The sequence below is a fragment of the Simochromis diagramma genome, unplaced genomic scaffold, assembly GCF_900408965.1.
Source record: "Simochromis diagramma unplaced genomic scaffold, fSimDia1.1 OVJJ01000416.1, whole genome shotgun sequence".
Classification (NCBI taxonomy): Eukaryota; Metazoa; Chordata; class Actinopteri; order Cichliformes; family Cichlidae; genus Simochromis; species Simochromis diagramma.
Window position 1 is genome coordinate 147,010 of NW_024387080.1, and position 22,184 is coordinate 169,193.

At 40.6% G+C, this 22,184-nt stretch overlaps 1 protein-coding gene and 3 long non-coding RNA genes across 4 annotated transcripts; 1 reads left to right on the forward strand and 3 right to left on the reverse strand.

Moving 5' to 3' along the window:
- Positions 1-2,531: 2,531 nt before the first annotated feature.
- LOC120742422 lies at positions 2,532-3,527 on the reverse strand. The gene is made up of 3 exons (XR_005697867.1): positions 3,147-3,527; positions 2,906-2,977; positions 2,532-2,811 (listed from the first exon to the last, which is right to left on the reverse strand). It is a non-coding gene; the product is annotated as an uncharacterized LOC120742422 (long non-coding RNA).
- Positions 3,528-9,695: 6,168 nt separating this feature from the next.
- Positions 9,696-10,371, reverse strand: LOC120742420. Its single transcript, XR_005697866.1, has 3 exons — positions 10,247-10,371; positions 10,093-10,165; positions 9,696-9,987 (listed from the first exon to the last, which is right to left on the reverse strand). It is a non-coding gene; the product is annotated as an uncharacterized LOC120742420 (long non-coding RNA).
- Positions 10,372-16,505: 6,134 nt separating this feature from the next.
- Positions 16,506-17,609, forward strand: LOC120742403 (interferon a3-like). The gene is made up of 5 exons (XM_040045698.1): positions 16,506-16,739; positions 16,842-16,925; positions 17,069-17,218; positions 17,317-17,399; positions 17,519-17,609. The coding sequence occupies exons 1-5, from the start codon at positions 16,683-16,685 to the stop codon at positions 17,607-17,609; spliced, it is 465 nt and encodes a 154-aa protein (XP_039901632.1). The 5' UTR covers positions 16,506-16,682.
- A 2,411-nt stretch (positions 17,610-20,020) lies between these two features.
- Positions 20,021-20,694, reverse strand: LOC120742408. The gene is made up of 3 exons (XR_005697862.1): positions 20,468-20,694; positions 20,227-20,298; positions 20,021-20,132 (listed from the first exon to the last, which is right to left on the reverse strand). It is a non-coding gene; the product is annotated as an uncharacterized LOC120742408 (long non-coding RNA).
- Positions 20,695-22,184: the final 1,490 nt, after the last annotated feature.

A 22,184-nucleotide genomic window follows, 5' to 3' on the forward strand; every position in this document is an offset into this window, starting at 1 on the left:
GACGGCTGTGTTAATTTAATTGCTTGTCTATTTATTTAATTTATTTATTTAGTTACTTGGTTGTTTGTATATTTATTTTTGTTTTGTTTTGATTGTTTTTCTATGCTGATGAAGATTTAGGAATATTTTTTATCTTTATAATGAGCAAAATGAACATTTTGTAAAATATATTTTACTAAATAAAAGAATCGATCTTCTTACAAAGTGAATTTATTGTTTATATTACTTTTTAATATCAAAATGGTGAACTTGTAAGTTCCTTTAACCAGATTTCGATTGCAATTAAACTAAAAAATGAAAAGCAAAACTCCACAGTGCTTGGAAGTTCACGAAAGTGGAATGAAAGTGTTCTTTAATGGGTTAAAAGGAAAGCCCATAATATAAGATGTAACTCTTCTGTCACTTAATCAATAAATTGATACGATTAAGACAGTTATTTCATGATGAAATAAACAAAAACGTGGATAATGTTTTTCCAGCCTTTCTGTTGTACATTGATCCAGTTTGGGCCAAATTTTAACTGATGGCCTCACATTTGGAATATTTTGATATAGAGAGGAGTTCATGGTCTCCTCAGGGACTACAAGTTGTTCACGTCTTATGGCTGCAAAACAAGTCCTCTTCTATCTGTGCTAAATACTTAATTCAGATGTGGTGCTGTGAAGTTTACTTTTTGTTAAATAATTATAAATACTGTCGTCTAAGCTTCCACTTAAATTATTTTACAACCTGAAAATGACCAAATTATTTATTTATTCTTTTATTTATTTTTAATGCTCGAATATGGAAAAACTTAGAATTGAAGAAGTATGTACCATTTTTTCAGTTCTTTTATGCATGATATAGGTATATTTGTATAGGCATTGTGCTCATGTACTGCATCAGTCTAACTTTTACTTTGTGTGGGGTGGCTGAGGCTCAGGTGGTAGAGCAGATCAGCTACTGATCGGAAGGTTGGTGGTTCGATCCTTGGCTTCCCCAGTCTGCATGCCTTGGGCAAGATACTAACCCTGAGTTGCATTCATCGGAGTATGAATGTGTGTGAATGTAGTTTAGGTTGCACTTGAAGTGCTTGTATGAGTGGGTGTGAATGGGTGAATGAGGCATGTTGTATAGAGCGCTTTGAGTACTCCGGGAGAGTAGAAAAGTGCTATATAAGAATCAGTCCATTTACCAGATCAGGGGTGGTACCTCTGAGGTGGCAGTTAGTCGAACCTTGGACAATGCAGTTTACATCCTGATCGTGGAACACTGGACCAGCTCTTTATCCTCTTGAGGATACTTGAGGGTGCATGGGAGTTTGTCCAACCAGTCTACATGGGCTTTGTGGACCCGGAGAAGGCACTCGACCATGTCCCTCAGAGTGTCTTGTGGAAGGTACTTCAGGAGTATGGGCTGTTTGGCCCATTGCTATGGACCACTCAATTCTCATACAACCATTTCAGGAGCTTGGTCCGCATAGCCAGCAATAAGCAATAAGTCAGACTGGTTTCCGGTGGGTGATGGATTCCACCAGGGCCGCCCTTGTCACCGGTTCTGTTCATAATTTGTATTTAGAGAATTTCTAGGTGTAGCCAAGTGGCAGAAGGCTCAGATGTTCTCTGAATCTCAGCTCTGCATTTCGTATATGATGTTGTTCTATTGCCTTCATCGGCTGATGACCTCCAGCTCGCACTGGAATGCTGCACAGCCAAATGTAATGAAGTGAATGAGAATAGCACCTCCAAATCTAAGGCCATGGTGCTCAGCCAGAAAAGGGTGGACTGTCCACTCGTGATCAGGGATGAGTTCCTGCCCCGAGTGGAGTTTAAGTATCTTGGGGTCCTGTTCATGAGTGATGGGAGAAGGGGGAAGGACATTGACAGACAGATAATAATAATAATGGATTGGATTTATATAGCGCTTTTCAAGGAACCCAAAGCGCTTTTCAATACCACTATTCATTCACTCTCACATTCATACACTGGTGGAGGCAAGCTACAGTTGTAGCCACAGCTGCCCTGGGGCAGGCTGACAGAAGCGAGGCTGCCATATCGCGCCATCGGCCTCTCTGGCCAACACCAGTAGGCAAGTAGGGTAAAGTGTCTTGCCCAAGGACACAACGACCAGGACAGAGAGCCCGGGGATCGAACCGGCGACCTTCCGGTTACAGATGCGATTCCCAACCCCCTGAGCCACGGTCGCCAGTGCTGCGGCTGCTGTACTCGTCCATCAGGGTGAAGAGAGAGCTGAGTGTAAAGGCAAAGCTCTCAGTTTACTCGTCATACTTTATAAACCAAAAGAAACCAAACCAAAGAAAGTCTCTAAAGTGGTCTTGGTGCTCATACTCACTCCACATGAGGTATCAGTACTTCTACTTTCTATGTTATAAGAGCTTTTTGAAGAATCAAAACAATCTTTCTATATAAATCTGGACAATGTGTCTAATGTTTGATTGCACTCATTAAAAATAAGTGCATAACCCTTATTCTTGATATTTCAGGAACAGAAAAATCAACATATTTCAATTTGTGTGATAAGAAAATATTTATTGACTTTAACATATCAAATAATATGTCTAGTTTACTTTATGGAAAATGTTCAGAAATCTAATAAATAAATGAATAAATAATACAAAAATAAATACTAGTGTCAATATTATGAATACAATAAATAAATTAAACCAATTAAGAAATACAAATACATTTTAAAAATTTATCCGAAAGACGAGTTTTAGTGGGCATTTCCCAGAGACTTAACCAGGGATGCGCATCGACTCAGATGATCTTCTGTTATGTTCCTGATCGTCTCCCAGGCTTCAGCACTGTAACCCTACAGACAAAACAATATTATCATTATTAAAATACCAGCGGTGTAAAATCTGTCATATTGAAATACAGGTTTAGTAAAAATAATGCAGACTTACATTGGCCTTTAGGGTTTCATTTGAGAGACTCGTGAAATGCGTCAGCTGTGTCGTGTTGCTGTGGCTTCCAACCTAAATAACCCACAAGGAAAGAACAAAATATATTTGAATACATCATTCACCACTTTAACTTATTCACATTTGTCAGAGACTGATAAGATATATTAATAGAGACTGAATTCATTGTAAATTTTAAAAAAAAATGCAATATCATTGTTCATTGAAATAAAAGTGAGCTTACACAGGAGTTAAGCTCTTCAGCCATTTTGTCGACAATACTGAGAAAGTTCTCCACTGTGTTCGCCTCCCATGGTGCAGAGCTGCGATGCTCCTCAAACAGGGCAAACAGCTCCTTCAGAATCTGAACTATGAAAGCCAGTTTATCCTCATCCTAGAAGAAGAAGAAGATGAAGATGAAGAAGAAGAGATCACTATAGGAATACTTCTTTAAAACTTCAAGATGAATAGTCAAAGAACAAGAATCCACACAGCTATGAGAAATTTCCCAGGGACCGAAAATCTTTGTTTGCACAGGAACAAATGTTTGAAAATAACATTGTTGTGTTTTGTCTTTGAATTATACATTTTTATGCACAGGAGTTATGACAGAGTCGTGATAAGAGACAACTCCCTTGGCTCTGTGGGAGAGAATCCCTTCGACCCTTTCATAGCTGAACAGTCTATATAGGTAAAGACAAACTTTTGTGGATTTGCAATCACGACACTTTCCATTCTTTCATTAAAAAGAAACAACTTTATGTAAAAAGCTGGGGATGACTTACTGTTGCGTTGGACTTCTGGTGATACAGTTCATTAGGGAAAGCCACTGTGTGCTCAATTTCAGCATCCTTAGTGGTGTTAGTAATCTGCATCACACACAAAACACGCACACACATCATATCCATGGAACTAATCAAACTATTTAAATCAATACCATGTTAAACATTATGCAAAGAAGTGCACTCACCATCATATCAAGGAAATCCAAAGCTCTGTTGTTGTACACATGGAATTGACGTTTTATGTCGTCTCGATCTTTTACAATCCATTTGCAACCTAGCAAAGAGCCCGTACTGTACATCCCGAGAAACAGGCAAGCGATGAAAATCCTGCTGATCATTTTTGAAAAATGTAGAAATTTCCTTAGTGTGAAGCAAATTTTTAGGTCTCCTGGTGTTCTGATGGAGCAAACCTCAGGCGCTTCATTTATAGCAAAGCCCAAGTACACACCTATTTCATTTTCTAATCAGCTGGATAATCGTCTCAAAAGTAAAAACATAGCAGATTTATGTCATCTTTTTAAGATTTAATATCTGTTCTTTCATTGATAGAGAGTGCAAGATTTCGTTTTCTAACTCTATCAAGTAGAAACTAGAAAAACGTGAACCAGAAAAAAGATTTATGTCATTATTTTTTTTAGCTTGTGTTTGTGTTTTTTGTTGTTGTTGTTGTTGTTGTTGTTGTTGTTGTTGTTGTTGTTGTTGTTGTTGTTGTTTTTTATGATAATTGTGTCATATAAAGACAGTGTTGTACAAAAATTGGCTATGATATAACAAAAACTGAGGCAGCAGCAACATGAGATGACGTCAAGTTACCACATAAAAGCATAAAAACACAAATCTCCACCTCTATGTCAATCTCTTAATACTTGCGATTAACATGAAACCTTTAGGCGATTTTAAAGTAAACGTAGAACAACAGTCGTTTAATTAGTTTAATTAGTTTAATTAGTTCAATTAGTTTAAATGTAATTTAATTACTGTCAAGTAAAAGTTTATTTATCCGAAATCTGTTTTTACTTCTTGATTTTAATCTTGGAAAATTTAAGATAGGAGATTTACAGCAATGTTTTTCAGGGAGTCTTTACTTTCTTGGCAGTTTGCAAGACATTAAGGTAGCTAAAATTTAAAAAAAAATTAGTTTTAGTTTTTTAACCTTCAGCTGATTTCAAGTAAACGTCGGAAAATGGTCGTTTAATATATGTGTATTTTAATTACCGTCATGTAAAAGTATATTCATCTCAATTCTTTCTTACATTATTTTAACTTGGAAAATTGAAGGTTGGAGATTTACAGTAATTATTTTCAGGCAGTAGTATTCACCTTCTTTGCGGGTTGCAAGCAGTAGCGGTTTTTTGATATCAGCATCGTGGTGGGGGGCGGATTCACGGGCATCGGCAAAAATAAATAAATAAATAAATTGCTCGTACTCATGCTGCCCAGACATCAGCCAGCGCGTATTGGGAATGGCATAGGCACCATCGGTTTTCTATCGCCCATTTGCTGGGAGTAAGGGCGCCCTCCGTTTGCGAGGTGCGCCTGCTTCTTGCTGCACAGGGAGGAGAGGGCGGGGCGGCGGGGGATTCTTTGACTGGTTGGATAGCATCTAATAACCAACTCGCAAATAAAACAATAAAAAAACCAACAAACACCAAACACGAGACATCATGATACTGACTTATCATTCTAATTCTAGCGCGAGAGCCCTCGGTGCGCCTGCTTGCTGCTGAAGTCAAAGTAAACTTTATTGTCATCTCCGCTATATACAGTCCGGTATATAGAGAGACGAAACGCCGCGCCTCCAGTTACAGCAGTGCAAGTAAACGAACAACAAATATAAGAAGAGTAAGAAAATAAATACACACTTTAGGACTCGGGGTAAAGGGATCAATAACAATTTAAAATTTATAATTTACAGTTTGATGATCTGTCTGTGAAGGTTCTCAGTCATCCAGGTCATCGTAGTCAAAGGAGCTTGCAAAGAAAAGCGTCTGGACTTCTTTAAGTTACTTGAAGACGTTTCACCTCTCATCCGAGAAGCTTCTTCAGTTCTAAGGTCAAATGGGTGGAGAGTCCCAGATATAAACCTAGTGGGGAGTATCCCCCCACAGAGGGACAAAAGGACCCCCTGATGATCCTCTAATCGCCTGAGCCAAGGTGTGAAACTGGGTGTGGGTCCCAATCAGCCAGAGTTTCGGGTGAGTTCACTGTGAAACCTGGCCCCACCTTATCATGCGAATTCCTGAGGTCAGATGGCCCAGGATGTGAGTGGGCGTTAAGGCGTCTGGGAAGGGATCTCAAAACTGGATTATAGATGGCAGAGAGTTGGTGTCGTAAACCACCGCCTCTGTTCAAAGATGGTCGCTCACAGTGGACATAGATGGCTTCTTTCACTCCTCTTTCAAACCATCTGTCCTCTCTGTCCAAAATGTGAACATTGGCATCCTCGAAAGAGTGTCCTTTATCCCTAAGATGCAGATGGACTGCTGAGTCTTGTCCTGTGGAGGTGGCTCTTCTGTGTTGTGCCATGCGCTTGTGAAGTGGCTGTTTGGTCTCTCCAATGTAGAGGTCTGAGCATTCCTCGCTGCACTGTACAGCATACACCACATTGTTAAGTCTGTGTTTTGGCGTTTTGTCTTTCGGGTGAACCAGTTTTTGTCTGAGCGTGTTGCTGGGTCTGAAATACACTGGGATGTCGTGCTTGGAGAAAACTCTCCTGAGTTTTTCTGATACACCGGCTACATAGGGGATGACAATGTTGTTGCGTCTGTCTTTCTTATCCTCCCTCGCTGGTGTCTGATCTTCTTTTCTGTGCCTCTTTGCTGACTTTAAGAACGCCCATTTAGGATAGCCGCACGTTTTGAGTGCTTCCTTTACATGTGTGTGTTCCTTCTTTTTTCCTTCAGGCTTAGAGGGAAACATGTTCTGCCCGGTGGTGTAGGGTCCTAATTACTCCAAGTTTGTGTTCCAGAGGGTGATGGGAGTCGAACAGGAGGTACTGGTCCGTGTGTGGGGGCTTCCGGTAAACTTCGATGTTGAGGTTACCATTCTCTTCAATGTGCACAGCGCAGTCCAGGAAAGGCAAACAGTTATCCTTTGTGTCTTCCCTGGTGAACTTTGAAGTTTGATGATCTCACACACAGCCTGTCGACAGGGGAGGGGGGCCGGCTGCTTCCAAATAGAGCACATTTCATTCATAACGATGTAAATCCAAGCCCATATGTATTCATGATTTGAATCCTGGGTTGTGTGAAATCCCAGAAATACACCTTAGACAAAGTGAATCTGCGAACTAGGTGTAGGTCTATTAGGTTATATTGTGGCGATCGTTGAGTTGGGGAATTTGTGTTCATACTGGAGTGCAAAATTAAAACCAATGGAAGATGGACAAGAACAGTTCAAAGCCATCAGGTGCTCAGTTTAGAAAAAATAGAAAAGAAGAGGAGGAGAAACGAGCAAGAGATACAGGTAAGCAGATGTGTCATTGGATAATGGCAGGTCATCCTGAAACAATCAGAATCAGAATACTTCATTCCCTAAGGAAATAATGTGGGTTACAGTTGCTCCAAAGAGAAATGGTAAAAATAGTCCTGTTCTCATTGTATGACGAATTATGATGGCTGGTTGGTCGCCGTTTGCATACAATGCATACACTCTCTCTCTTCATATGTATGTGTGTGTGTGTGTGTGTGTGCGTGCGTGCGTGTGTTTCTCTGGCGAAATTCAGTATGGTTCCGTCCAACAGTTTTATGTTACTGTACAATTCCTAATATGTTTTGTGTGTGTGTGTCGGGGGGTGGGGTGGGGGTGGGGGGGGGCTCCAGAGGGAGTGTTCGCCCGGGGCACCAAACAGGCTAGGACCGCCACTGGTTGCAAGACATTAATGGCAGTTTAAAACAGAATGTTAAAAAAATGAAAACAGTCGACGTCGAACACATTTCGTCACTTATGATGAAATAAAATGAAAGCGGATGTGCGCCAAACGTCAGTGACGCTCCTTACGCACGTTTGCTTTCATTTTCAAGTAGGGTTGATTACAGGAGAGAAGAAAAGAGTATGAGTGATTTAAGTTTATGTTTTTTCAGGTTGTGAAATATATAAAAGCCAAATATACTGGTCATAAGTTGCAGAGTGTGTTATGAAAAGTCTTTAGCAGGGCAGGAGCTGTGAACGGAGAACAGAAAGTCTGTGGCGTCTACAAATATACACAGAGCACTAAGGTGTCAAATAAAATGTCAAAGAGATAAATGTATAATTTATTTATCCCATCAAAAACATACATTTCCCATTCATTCCCAAACAGGACTCAAAACATATTTACTAATATTCCAGCTGCACATGAAACCTATCAAACCAAAGGTGCGAGCAAATAACACTACCGTCAACCCAGTTTAGAGACACTGCAATCAATTTACCACTGGGCACGCACTGCAAACAGTTCTGGTCTCAGCACAGCTGGGAATCAGCGGTATGCGTAACCTGCAGTCTGGATTTATAAAAGGGAAGTGGCACAATTCATAAACGAAAAGATAAAAACGAGAGAGGTTAGTCCGCTCTTCATTCATAACAGTCTTTACGGCTGGACGGACTAACCAAAGGAAATTACAAATCAACCAAAAAGAAACATTAACTGCAGAGGCATCACAACAACAGAATATTGATCGCGCGCAGTCGATCTACAGCTTGAACACCATTAAAACGTCACACGAACAACATATCCACTCGCACCAGAGTGAGTTAATTGTCTCTGGAACTTCCTCACCGAGGAGCGCTGACCTCACCTCACACACCTATAACCTTCAAAGTTCCTCTGCCAATCACACGGCAGAAAGCAGCAAACTGCCAGGTGACACTTGTTCCAAATAGAAAACTCTACGCCGCCTATAGGTGATACTCGTAAACTACAGCTTCCACTTTGGGTATTTTTTTCTCTTTACCGAGGAAAACGAAAGCGGCTGCCACGTGAGTGAAGAATGGGCGCAGGTATGAATGAGCAGGTGTATTTACCTTGGTTCATTGCATCATTGCATCATTTCATGTGGCCTGCATTTAGCTTTTTTAGCAGTTTCTTCATTATTAAACAGCTTGCACTTCTGCTGTACTTGTAAATCAGTTGTGATGTATTTGTGTTAACCTCATGTAACCGGTAGTGGAGGGCAAACCAGGAGTATTTATCTGCTCCGATTCTGAATGAGTCTGAAATAATAATAACTGAAAAAAGCCCCCCTCAGCAAAACAAAACAAACAAACAAGAAAAGCAATCCAGCACATGTAGTACTTGCAATGACGTTATCGTTAACATATATCTGACCTGTGATCTGATCAGTTTTGTTTCATCACCTGTTCATGCATGTGGGTCCACCGTCTGCCTGCCACATGCCCGTTTCTTGACAATAATAGATGAAAATGTCCTCAAAGCAGCATTAATACCCCTGTAACACGTTAACTGTTTAGTATCAAAACGTAAGCCTATACACGATTTGGTTACAAATGAAATCATCAGTCGTGAGTTGAGTTTGTCGTCATGTTCTTAGGTGGTCAAAATGGATGTGTATCTCCAGGAATCCTCATAATGAGGTCAAACCCTCATACATCATGATATCTTATCTTCTTTAAGATATATTGTTAAGTGTGGGATATTTTTTTTTATAGACGGAAATTTAAATCCCACGTGTACGACATTACAGCTTGTTGTACCTGCGGGTTTCCCAGGTATATAGAAAATGAAATATTTTCGCTCTGCTATAAATGCGGCGCTGCAGGTCTGCTCCATCAGAACACCGGGAGACATCCGAGTTTGCTTCATACAAAGGAAGTTTATACCTTTAAAAAATGATGAACAGTGTAACCGAGGACAAGGGATGAGTACACGGGGCAAAAGAAATAATTGATCATTTATTTATTATATGAGTTAAAAGTACAAATTCCCAGTCGTTTCCAGACAGGACTTACAACACATCCCGCTGATATCCCAGCTGCAACACGAGACTTACACACACACAACTGTGCGAAATAACACTGCAAACCCGTCACACCCCGCTTAGCGACACTGCAATCGTGGCACACACTGCAAACAATTCGGGTCTCAGCGCAGCTGGGAATCAGTGCTATGTATGGCCTGTGATCTGAGAGATAAAGGGAAGTGGCACAAACAATTAAAATAAATGAAAAACAAAAGAGAGGTTAGTCCGCCCTTACAAAACTTACTCTCAATCGATAACCGCCTCTACGGCTGGACGGACTAACCAAAACAAAATTACAAATCAATCAAAAGAACAAAAAAGGACAGCAGAGACAGCACAGCTGAAAAACAAACAACATTATCAATTAAAATATTACCCAATAAATAACAATTTTATAAAACCATTCAAAAATCATGAAGCTAAAACAAACACTCAATATACCTACAATATTGATCAGTTTCCCTGCGCGCAGTCGATCTAGGGCTTGATCAATTCTTCTATTAAAATTCGTGGTCACACTAAAAAAAAGTCCAATGACACATTAAAATAGGCACATGCAAAAGCAAAAGATCCAAACAAAAGTGGCAAAAGTCTCTTACCGACAGTATACCCACTCGCACCTGAGTGAATTAATTGCCTCTGGTTTTTTCCACAGAAGGGCGCTGACTTCACCCCACACACCCACTACCTTTTCACAGCTCTTCAGCCAATCACCTGGCAGAGAGCAACAACTGCCAGGTGACACTTTGTTACAACCCTCCCCTTCAAAGGGCATCGGCGACCCGACGATGAGCTGAAAAGAGAGCACACTTAAAATTTTGCTCCATTTTATAATGGATTGTGGCAATTTAAATGGGTTTTGAGTGCTGTCCAAGCAGTCTTCCTCATTGACCTACGAGACCCTTGCGTCAAGCTGGCAACATCTTCCTCCCCAGGTTCTAGGTCCCCAGAACAATCCAAATGGGGCACCCCCACATGTGTGGGACTCAACGTCCCTTCCTCCAACACTGCAGAATCGCCTCCATCTCCCTGTTCTGTAAACATCTGTTCCACTTCATCAACCATACTGACGTTTGTTGGCCAACATTCCAGTTAGATCATCCTGTTTTGACATTGTAGGCCACTATCTTGGTCTCCATCCAATTCCTGATTGGAATGTTTCTCAACTCAGTTCGATGTACTTGTCGAAGTGGACCAGTGTGCCCAGCAGGAGCGACTGAATATACTACGCCATGACCAGGAGGAGGTCGCACTACTTGAAACGCGTGGGATCCCAAAAATCTTGAATCTTATGCGCCCTCTTACAGAGTGGTTTCTCATATACACCAAATCGCCCTGCTCCAAATCAGGACTAGCACATTTAGAGGAATTCAAATCTCTCTGAACCCTTCTCCTTTCTAACCGTTGCTGCACAACATCATATGCAGCAGCCAAGGACTTTTGGTGTTTTCCTTACCCACTCTTCAAGAGTGACGTCCTCATCAACTTCACTGCCAGCACCCAACCAAAAAATCCACTGGCAAACCGTGGCTCTCGCCCGAACATCAAATAATATGGAGTCATGCCAGTTGTCTGATGTACTGTGGTGTTATACGCATATGTGACTTGGGAGAGGTGCCGCGGCCACCGGCCGCTTTTGTTCAGGAGGCAGGGCACGCAGCAAGTCATGAAGTGTACGATTAAATCGTTCACATTGGACCATTACCTTGTGGATGATAGGGTGTCGTCCGACTCTTCTCTATCTTATAAATTTTACACAGCTGTGTGCACCAAAGCGCTTTTCAAAATTTCGCCCCTGATCAGAATGTATACGGCTTGGAGGCCCAAATAAATGAAACCAATGCTTCACTAAAGCCTCTGCCACTGTAACTGGCTCGCTGATCTTTTGTAGGAACAGTCTGAGTATATTTAGCAAAAGATGTCAGTCATTACCAAAATATTTCTCTTTACCATCAGTTGAGGGTTTCAAGTACTGTAAAATCAATTGCCAAAATTTCATGAGGCCGAGATGCAGAAATACTACCCATAAAGGTTTTAATCTTTGGCATAACGCCTTAGAAAGAACACACCTTTTCACAATCTCTGCACCATCTCTCAATATCTGCATACATGTGCGGCCAATAATATCGCTCGAGCGCACCAACTGCAGTGTACGCTCAACCCCTTGATGGCCATGCTCATCGTGGGTAACCGAAGGATGCGGCTCTGTAAACACTGTGGCAGCACCAGCTGGTCAACCTCCCTCACTCCATCAGGAGTATGAGTGCAGCGATACAACACAGACTCCCTTTGTTTCATCCGCCCCCATGACGGACCAATTCCCTCGAACCCTTACCAAGACCATCTCTTTCCTTTGAATCTGGCAACCTGGCCACCTCCCAATACTTTAAGAAGGGACCAATCACAGGTCTTGTTTCTGTAACGTACAGAGATCAGAGAAAGAACAACCCGGTAAAACACTTATCTCTGCCTGAACACTGGGAATCATCTCACACTGCACTCCAATATCATTAGATAATGGACCATCCAATTCCATTACAGTTCCATGTAGGCGGGACAATGCGTCTGCATTAGCATTCTGAGCCCCAGGCCGGTATTTTATGGTCAAATCAAAAGCGGCCAGCTCTGATGCCCACCTCTGTTCTGTGGCACCTAGCTTTGCCGTGGACAGATGGCTTAGTGGGTTATTATCTGTAAATACAGTGCAACGATGACCCAAACGATACTCCCTAAACTTTCAGTGACGGCCCACTTGAGAGCTACAAGCTCAAGCTTCATGGAACTATAATTTCTCATATTCCTCTCTGTAGGCTTTAAGCTCCGACTGGCAAAAGCTATTGGCCGCAATTTACCCTCATACTCCTGGGAAAGCACTGCCCCTAGACCCCCATAGCTTGCATCTACTTCCAATGTAAATGGCTTCTGAAATCAGCAAAAGCAAGTACTGGTGCAGAAACCAGAGCAGCCTTGAGCTGATGAAACTTTGTTCACACTCCAAATCCCAAGAATCCAATAACGGTTTTGGGGGGGTCCTACCTTTTCTACCTGGAGGGAGGAGTGCAGAGACCAATCTATGCAAGGGAGCAGCCATGCGTGAAAAACCAGCTATGAATCTCCTATAATAACTAGCAAATCCTAAAAAGGAACGCAGTTCTGCTAGATTGCTGGGCGTTTTCCAATCCCGCACTGCAGCTATTTTATCTGGATCAGTAGAAACTCCTTCGGCAGAGACCACATGCCCCAAATATTTCACTTGCCTCTGGAAAAACTGGCACTTGGAGAGTTTACACTTTAAGCCCCTCTTTATCCAGACGAAGAAGATTTCTTCCAACCGCTCCAAATGCTGTTTGCACGGAGGATGAAAAAACAATCACATCATCCAAATACAAAAAGCACCGACTGATGTCTGCAATCTCCAAACAAACGCTCCATCAGGCGCTGAAATGTACTGGGTGCATTAACACAAACCAAACGGCATGCGGTTGAACTCAAACAACCAAATGGGGTACAAAATGCAGTTTTAATCTTATCCTTCTCAGCCATTTCCACCTGATTATAACCACTAGCCAGGTCCAAAGTGGAAAACCACTGAGCACCAGTCAAAGCTCCAAGGATTCTTCAATCCTTGGCAGAGGAAAGCATCCTTCTGGTCTTGGCGTTTAACTGTCTATATCAACACACATGCGTAGACTTCCATCCTTCTTTGAACAAGAACTATTGGGGATGAGTACGGACGACTACTTTCTCTGATGATGCGAGCTTTGCAGCAGCTGTTTGATATGATCCCTTGCCAGTTCATACTGAGACGGAGGGATTCGCCTGTATGGTTGTCGCACTGGTGTTCATCTATCAAAGGAATTTCATGAGTGATCAATTTACTACAACACCAACATCCAACTCATTCTTGGCAAACACGCCGCTATACTTTCTGCAATAAAAGCTTTTGCTTGCAGTTTCTCGCTCTCCTCAAGACTTTCAAATTCAGGCAGATCCAATTCCGCTGCATTGTCTGCCATTGTATGACTGGAAATATAAGCTGTACAACACTGTGAATTTACAGAGACCTGTATTTCAGAGTTACCCTCTGCTAGCACACTGGCCAGTTGAACTGTAGCAATCACCCGACGAGGTGTCAACCAGACATCAGTTTTACCCACATTAGTAACTGGAACAAAAGCCTCCCTCCTTCTCCCTTTAACCAATGAAGGAGACACCAATAGGCCTTCCGGGAGAAAACCATCATCAGGCCCGAGGGGTTCAATCAAGAGGTCATAGGTGTATTCACCAGGCATCTTTGGACGGTAACAGGTACATAACTTTGCGTTCCAGCTGGAACACAGAAAGACTTCTTACCCCTGTACTCTAAACACGATGGGGTTCAGGAGAATTTGCCATGGCCTCCATCATTTGGCAGTATCTCAACGCTCTTCTCCAACCACGTGGCGCAGTCTTCAAAACTGGAGCTTCCCAGAGGTCAGAACCATATTGTTTACACAATTCAGAGTAAAGGGGGTTCAATACATTCATTCCTAACACACCAGGTACAGATGTCTTTTCTGTGCCATGTGGCTATCTGTTGGATCTCCCACAATCAACACCCCTACGACGAGGTAGGTGAATTCCCAGGATTGTACATCCAACTCAATATACCCAGAATAAGGGATTTGTAGGCCATTAGCTGCTTTAAGGTCCCAACCAACCACAGTCTTTAAGCTTTTATATCACTGAGATGAGAAAAGTTATGTTTAAAAGAGCTTTCTGTGATTGTTGTGACCATGGACCCTGTGTCCAGCAGACATGAAATAATAACCCCACCCAAATCAAACCTCCCCTTCCAAGCATTCACCAACTAGATGACCGAGTTCTACATTACTGGAGCCTTGCAACCCTCCCACCAGTGTGTGGCTCTGTGCACTGGTGGGTACTAGTTTTTCCGCCGCCCCAGTAGTTTGGCCAGCAGCCCTAGCTGCTCTTTCATGCTGATTTCCATCAGAATTGGGTTATGTCGGGCAAAATCGGGCAATATGTCCAATTTGCTCACACCTAAAACAAATGGGTTTACCATTCACCGTCCTTCTACGTCGAAAAGTGTGATTGCTAGAAGCAGCCACCTCCTGTGGGTTTAATGCCTTAATGACCAACTCTAATTGTGTCTGTTGGGCTTTAAAAAGGGACACCAACTCAGCATATTCTGATGTTCTAGAATCTACACTTTCACAAGAAGCTTGCATATCTGCAGAGACTGAAACAGACTGATTATATCTAGACCTAAAAGGCTGATTCTCATGCTGTGCCATCCACCTGGTCGCTTCGGCTCTCGCCTCACGAATCGTCCACTGTGGGTTGGCATTAATCAAATCTCTCAGCCTGATCCTCAATGTCAGATCTCTAACACCATCACAAAATTGATCACGCAGATCTTTTGAAGCTTTTCTTGCAGCTTCCTCATCCGTTTTAATAATCTGGTCCATTAAGGCCATCAAGGAATGAGAAAAGTCAATTAAGGACTCGCCTTCTAATTGTTTGCGATTGAAAAATCTGCGTTGCAAAGAAAGGTGGGAATCTAAGCAACTATACATTTCTTTTAGTGTATCAAAATTTTTCTCAACATTTTCTTTCTGTTCCTTTGGCAAAAAACTTTATCTCAGTGCGTGCAGTACCCTCTAAATGGTTAAAAATGATTTGAGCTTGCTCTTTTTCTGTTCTGCCTCGCGTGCGCACAAAGTCTCTCATTTGCTCAATCCACTCATCTAGAGTCAGTGAGCCCATATTGTCCAACTTCCCTGAAAATGTTGGCAACTTTCTATCCTGCTGTACGTATACCACAGGATGGGTCTCACAGTCTCTGATTCACTTCCTGTAACTCCTGTTGATGTAGAGGGCCTCTCTGTACCCACAGATGCTGTTTTCAAGGTCTCTAAGTTCATTCTCCAACTCCTGTATACGTTGGGCCATTGTTTGTTGCTCGCTTCCCTCCATGATGGCGATCGAGACCTGGCTGCTCCTTCTCTCCAATCTTACAAACCTGTCCCTGCTGTCCTTACAAAATAACAAAACAAAATGGCCACTCCCTTGAATCCTGTCGACAACGCCAAAATGTAACCGAGGACAAGGGATGAGTACACGGGGCAAAGAAATAATTGATCATTTATTTATTATATGAGTTAAAAGTACAAATTCCCAGTCGTTTCCAGACAGGACTTACAACACATCCGCTGATATCCCAGCTGCACACGAGACTTACCACACAAACTGTGGCGAAATAACACTGCAAACCCGTCACACCCCGCTTAGGCGACACTGCAATCGTGGCACACACTGCAAACAATTCGGGTCTCAGCGCAGCTGGGAATCAGTGCTATGTATGGCCTGTGATCTGAGAGATAAAGGGAAGTGGCACAAACAATTTAAAATAAATGAAAAACAAAAGAGAGGTTAGTTCCGCCCTTACAAAACTTACTCTCAATCGATAACCGCCTCTACGGCTGGACGGACTAACCAAACAAAATTACAAATCAATCAAAAGAACAAAAAGGACAGCAGAGACAGCACAGCTGAAAAACAAACAACATTATCAATTAAAATATTACCCAATAAAATAACAATTTTATAAAACCATTCAAAATCATGAAGCTAAAACAACACTGCTCAATACCTACAATAGTGATCAGTTTCCCGCGCGCAGTCGATCTAGGGCTTGATCAATTCTTCTATTAAAATTCGTGGTCACACTAAAAAAAAGTCCAATGACACATTAAAAATAGGCACATGCAAAAGCAAAAGATCCAAACAAAAGTGGCAAAAGTCTCTTACCGACAGTTACCCACTCGCACCTGAGTGAATTAATTGCCTCTGGTTTTTTCCACAGAAGGGCGCTGACTTCACCCCACACACCCACTACCTTTTCACAGCTCTTCAGCCAATCACCTGGCAGAGAGCAACAAACTGCCAGGTGACACTTGTTACAACAGGATTCTCTTTGCTTGCCTGTTTCTCGCTCTGTCCACTGAAAGCTCCTCGCTAAGCTGCAGATGGATGGATCATAAATTCAGACAGCACAACGAAGAAACTCTGAATCTGCTTGATACCATGGTGAGTGTTTTAATGTTTTAATATTAGTTGATTCGTTATTTAAATAGTTTTAGAATTATTTCACTTGAGCATCTGATGACTAAAACATTCAATGTGTTGCAGGCTACAAACGCCACTAACACCACTGAAGTGGAGGTCACCGTGGCCTTCCCTAATCACCTGTACCACCAGGTGTCCAAATCATCAGTAAGTGAACCTCAGCTTTTGCCTATTTATAGAAAAAAACATAATTTTCCCTTAGGACAGATTAATTTTGTCTTTTAAATCCACTCTTATTATTATTGAAGCATTGCTAAAGTGGTCTGTATTTGATCTTCTTCTTCTTCCAGGTTGAGGATAAACTGGCTTTCACTGTTCAGATTCTGGAGGAGGTGGCTGCCCTGTTTGAGGAGGATCACAGCGCTGCATCATGGGAGGACAGCACAGTGAGGAACTTGCTCAATATTGTCAACAAACAGGCTGAAGAGCTTCACTCCTGTGTAAGTTCACTTTCAGTTAGGTTTTTATTACATTCGAATATGATACTTTACATGACATGACATATTCTTAATTGTCATTTTGCTTGTAATTAAATTAGATTGGGAGCCACGGTCACAAGAAGAAAACCACAAAGCTGCACATGTACTTTAAGAGACTCTCACATCATATCCTAAAGGAATGGTAAGATCACATCATTCTCATTAATTTGGGGGTTTAGATCATCCTTAAGATAAATAGATATAATAACTTGTTTCAATAACAATAAGAATACTAATATTGGTATTTCCGTAGGATCACAGTGCTGAAGCCTGGGAGGTGATCAGGAAAGAAGCCAAAGCCCATCTAATGAGAGCAGAACAGCTGGCTTCATCTCTGCACACGGCCCACTAAAACCTCTCTGTTGTCATGTCTGTGATGACGACTGTGTTAATTTAATTGCTTGTCTATTTATTTAATTTATTTATTTATTCACTTGGTTGTTTGTATATTTATTTTTGTTTTGTTTTGATTGTTTTTTCTATGCTGATGAAGATTTAGGAATATTTTTTATCTTTATAATGAGCAAAATGAACATTTTGTAAAATATATTTTACTAAATAAAAGAATCTATCTTCTTACAAAGTGAATTTATTGTTTATATTACTGTTTAATATCAAAATGGTGAACTTGTAAGTTCCTTTAACCAGATTTCGATTGCAATTAAACTAAAAAATGAAAAGCAAAACTCCACAGTGCTTGGAAGTTCACGAAAGTGGAATGAAAGTGTTCTTTAATGGGTTAAAAGGAAAGCCCATAATATAAGATGTAACTTTTCTGTCACTTAATCAATAAATTGACACGATTAAGACAGTTATTTCATGATGAAATAAACAAAAACGTGGGAAATGTTTTTCCAGCCTTTCTGTTGTACATTGATCCAGTTTGGGGCCAAATTTTAACTGATGGCCTCACATTTGGAATATTTTGATATAGAGAGAGTTCATGGTCTCCTCAGGGACTACAAGTTGTTCACGTCTTATGGCTGCAAAACAAGTCCTCTTGTATCTGGTGCTAAAATACTTAATTTCAGATGTGGTGCTGTGAAGTTTACTTTTTGTTAAATAATTATAAATACTGTCGTCTAAGCTTCCACTTAAATTATTTTACAACCTGAAAATGACCAAATTATTTATTTATCTTTATTTGTTTTTAATGCTCGAATATGGAAAAACTTAGAATTGAAGAAGTAGGTACCATTTTTCAGTGCTTTTATGCATGATATAGGTATATTTGTATAGGCATTGTGCTCATGTACTGCATCAGTCTAACTTTTACTTTGTGTGGGGTGGCTGAGGCTCAGGTGGTAGAGCAGATCAGCTACTGATCGGAAGGTTGGTGGTTCGATCCTTGGCTTCCCCAGTCTGCATGCCTTGGGCAAGATACTAACCCTGAGTTGCATTCATCGGAGTATGAATGTGTGTGAATGTAGTTTAGGTTGCACTTGAAGTGCTTGTATGAGTGGGTGTGAATGGGTGAATGAGGCATGTTGTATAGAGCGCTTTGAGTACTCCGGGAGAGTAGAAAAGTGCTATATAAGAATCAGTCATTTACCAGATCAGGGGTGGTACCTCTGAGGTGGCAGTTAGTCGAACCTTGGACAATGCAGTTTACATCCTGATCGTGGAACACTGGACCAGCTCTTTATCCTCTTGAGGATACTTGAGGGTGCATGGGAGTTTGTCCAACCAGTCTACATGGGCTTTGTGGACCCGGAGAAGGCACTCGACCATGTCCCTCAGAGTGTCTTGTGGAAGGTACTTCAGGAGTATGGGCTGTTTGGCCATTGCTATGGACCACTCAATTCTCATACAACCATTTCAGGAGCTTGGTCCGCATAGCCAGCAATAAGCAATAAGTCAGACTGGTTTCCGGTGGGTGATGGATTCCACCAGGGCCGCCCTTGTCACCGTTCTGTTCATAATTTGTATTTAGAGAATTTCTAGGTGTAGCCAAGTGGCAGAAGGCTCAGATGTTCTCTGAATCTCAGCTCTGCATTTCGTATATGATGTTGTTCTATTGCCTTCATCGGCTGATGACCTCCAGCTCGCACTGGAATGCTGCACAGCCAAATGTAATGAAGTGAATGAGAATAGCACCTCCAAATCTAAGGCCATGGTGCTCAGCCAGAAAAGGGTGGACTGTCCACTCGTGATCAGGGATGAGTTTGTGCCCCGAGTGGAGGAGTTTAAGTATCTTGGGGTCCTGTTCACGAGTGATGGGAGAAGGGGGAAAGGACATTGACAGACAGATCAGTGCTGCGGCTGCTGTACTGGTCCATCAGGGTGAAGAGAGAGCTGAGTGTAAAGGCAAAGCTCTCAGTTTACTCGTCATACTTTATAAACCAAAAGAAACCAAACCAAAGAAGTCTCTAAAGTGGTCTTGGTGCTCATACTCACTCCACATGAGGTATCAGTACTTCTACTTTCTATGTTGTAAGAGCTTTTGTGAAGAATCAAAACAATCTTTCTATATAAATCTGGACATGTGTCTAATGTTTGATTGCACTCATTAAAAATAAGTGCAAAACCCTTATTCTTGATATTTCAGGAACAGAAAAATCAACATATTTCAATTTGTGTGATAAGAAAATATTTATTGACTTTAACATATCAAATAATATGTCTAGTTTATTTTATGGAAAATTTTCAGAAATCTAATAAATAAATGAATAAATAATACAAAAATAATAATAGTGTCAATATTATGAATACAATAAATAAATTAAACCATTAAGAAATACAAATACATTTTAAAAATTTATCCGAAAGACGAGTTTTAGTGGGCATTTCCCAGAGAGTTAACCAGGAATCCGCATTGACTCAGATGATCTTCTGTTATGTTCCTGATCGTCTCCCAGGCTTCAGCACTGTAACCCTACAGACAAAACAATATTATCATTATTAAAATACCAGCGGTGTAAAATCTGTCATATTGAAATACAGGTTTAGTAAAAATAATGCAGACTTACATTGGCCTTTAGGGTTTCATTTGAGAGACTCTTGAAATGCGTCAGCTGTGTCGTGTTGCTGTGGCTTCCAACCTAAATAACCCACAAGGAAGAACAAAATATATTTGAATACATCATTCACCACTTTAAACTTATTCACATTTGTCAGAGACTGATAAAATATATATAATAGAGACTGAATTCATTGTAAAATTAAAAAAAATGCAATATCAATTGTTCATTGAAATGAAAGTGAGCTTACACAGGAGTTAAGCTCTTCAGCCATTTTGTCGACAATACTGAGAAAGTTCTCCACTGTGTTCTCCTCCCATGGTGCAGAGCTGCGATGCTTCTCAAACAGGGCAAACAGCTCCTTCAGAATCTGAACTATGAAAGCCAGTTTATCCTCATCCTAGAAGAAGAAGAAGATGAAGATGAAGAAGAAGAGATCACTATAGGAATACTTCTTTAAAACTTCAAGATGAATAGTCAAAGAACAAGAATTCACACAGCTATGAGAAATTTCCCAGGGGACCGAAAATCTTGTTTGCACAGGAACAAATGTTTGAAAATAACATTGTTGTGTTTTGTCTTTGAATTATACATTTTTATGCACAGGAGTTATGACAGAGTCGTGATAAGAGACAACTCCTTGGCTCTGTGGGAGAGAATCCCTTCGACCCTTTCATAGCTGAACAGTCTATATATAGGTAAAGACAAACTTTTGTGGATTTGCAATCACGACACTTTCATTCTTCATTAAAAAAGAAACAACTTTATGTAAAACAGCTGGGGATGACTTACTGTTGCGTTGGACTTCTGGTGATACAGTTCATTAGGGAAAGCCACTGTGTGCTCAATTTCAGCATCCTTAGTGGTGTTAGTAATCTGCATCACACACAAAACACGCACACACATCATATCCATGGAACTAATCAAACTATTTAAATCAATACCATGTTAAACATTATGCAAAGAAGTGCACTCACCATCATATCAAGGAAATCCAAAGCTCTGTTGTTGTACACATGGAATTGACGTTTTATGTCGTCTCGATCTTTTTACAATCCATTTGCCAACCTAGCAAAGATCCGTACTGTACATCCCGAGAAACAGGCAAGCGATGAAAATCCTGCTGATCATTTTTGAAAAATGTAGAAATTTCCTTAGTGTGAAGCACATTGTTAGGTCTCCTGGTGTTCTGATGGAGCAAACCTCAGGCGCTTCATTTATAGCAAAGCCCAAGTACACACCTATTTCATTTTCTAATCAGCTGGATAATCGTCTCAAAAGTAAAAAACATAGCAGATTTATGTCATCTTTTTAAGATTTAATATCTGTTCTTTCATTGATAGAGAGTGCAAGATTTCGTTTTCTAACTCTATCAAGTAGAAACTAGAAAAACGTGAACCAGAAAAAAGATTTATGTCATTATTTTTTTTAGCTTGTGTTTGTGTTTTTTGTTGTTGTTGTTGTTGTTGTTGTTGTTGTTGTTTGTTGTTGTTGTTGTTGTTGTTGTTGTTGTTGTTGTTGTTGTTGTTGTTGTTGTTTTTTATGATAATTGTGTCATATAAAGACAGTGTTGTACAAAAATTGGCTATGATATAACAAAAACTGAGGCAGCAGCAACATGAGATGACGTCAAGTTACCACATAAAAGCATAAAAACACAAATCTCCACCTCTATGTCAATCTCTTAATACTTGCGATTAACATGAAACCTTTAGGCGATTTTAAAGTAAACGTAGAACAACAGTCGTTTAATTAGTTTAATTAGTTTAATTAGTTTCATTAGTTTAAATGTAATTTAATTACTGTCAAGTAAAAGTTTATTTATCCGAAATCTTTTTTTACTTCTTGATTTTAATCTTGGAAAATTTAAGATAGGAGATTTACAGCAATGTTTTTCATGGAGTCTTTACTTTCTTGGCAGTTTGCAAGACATTAAGGTAGCTAAATTTAAAAAAAAAAATTAGTTT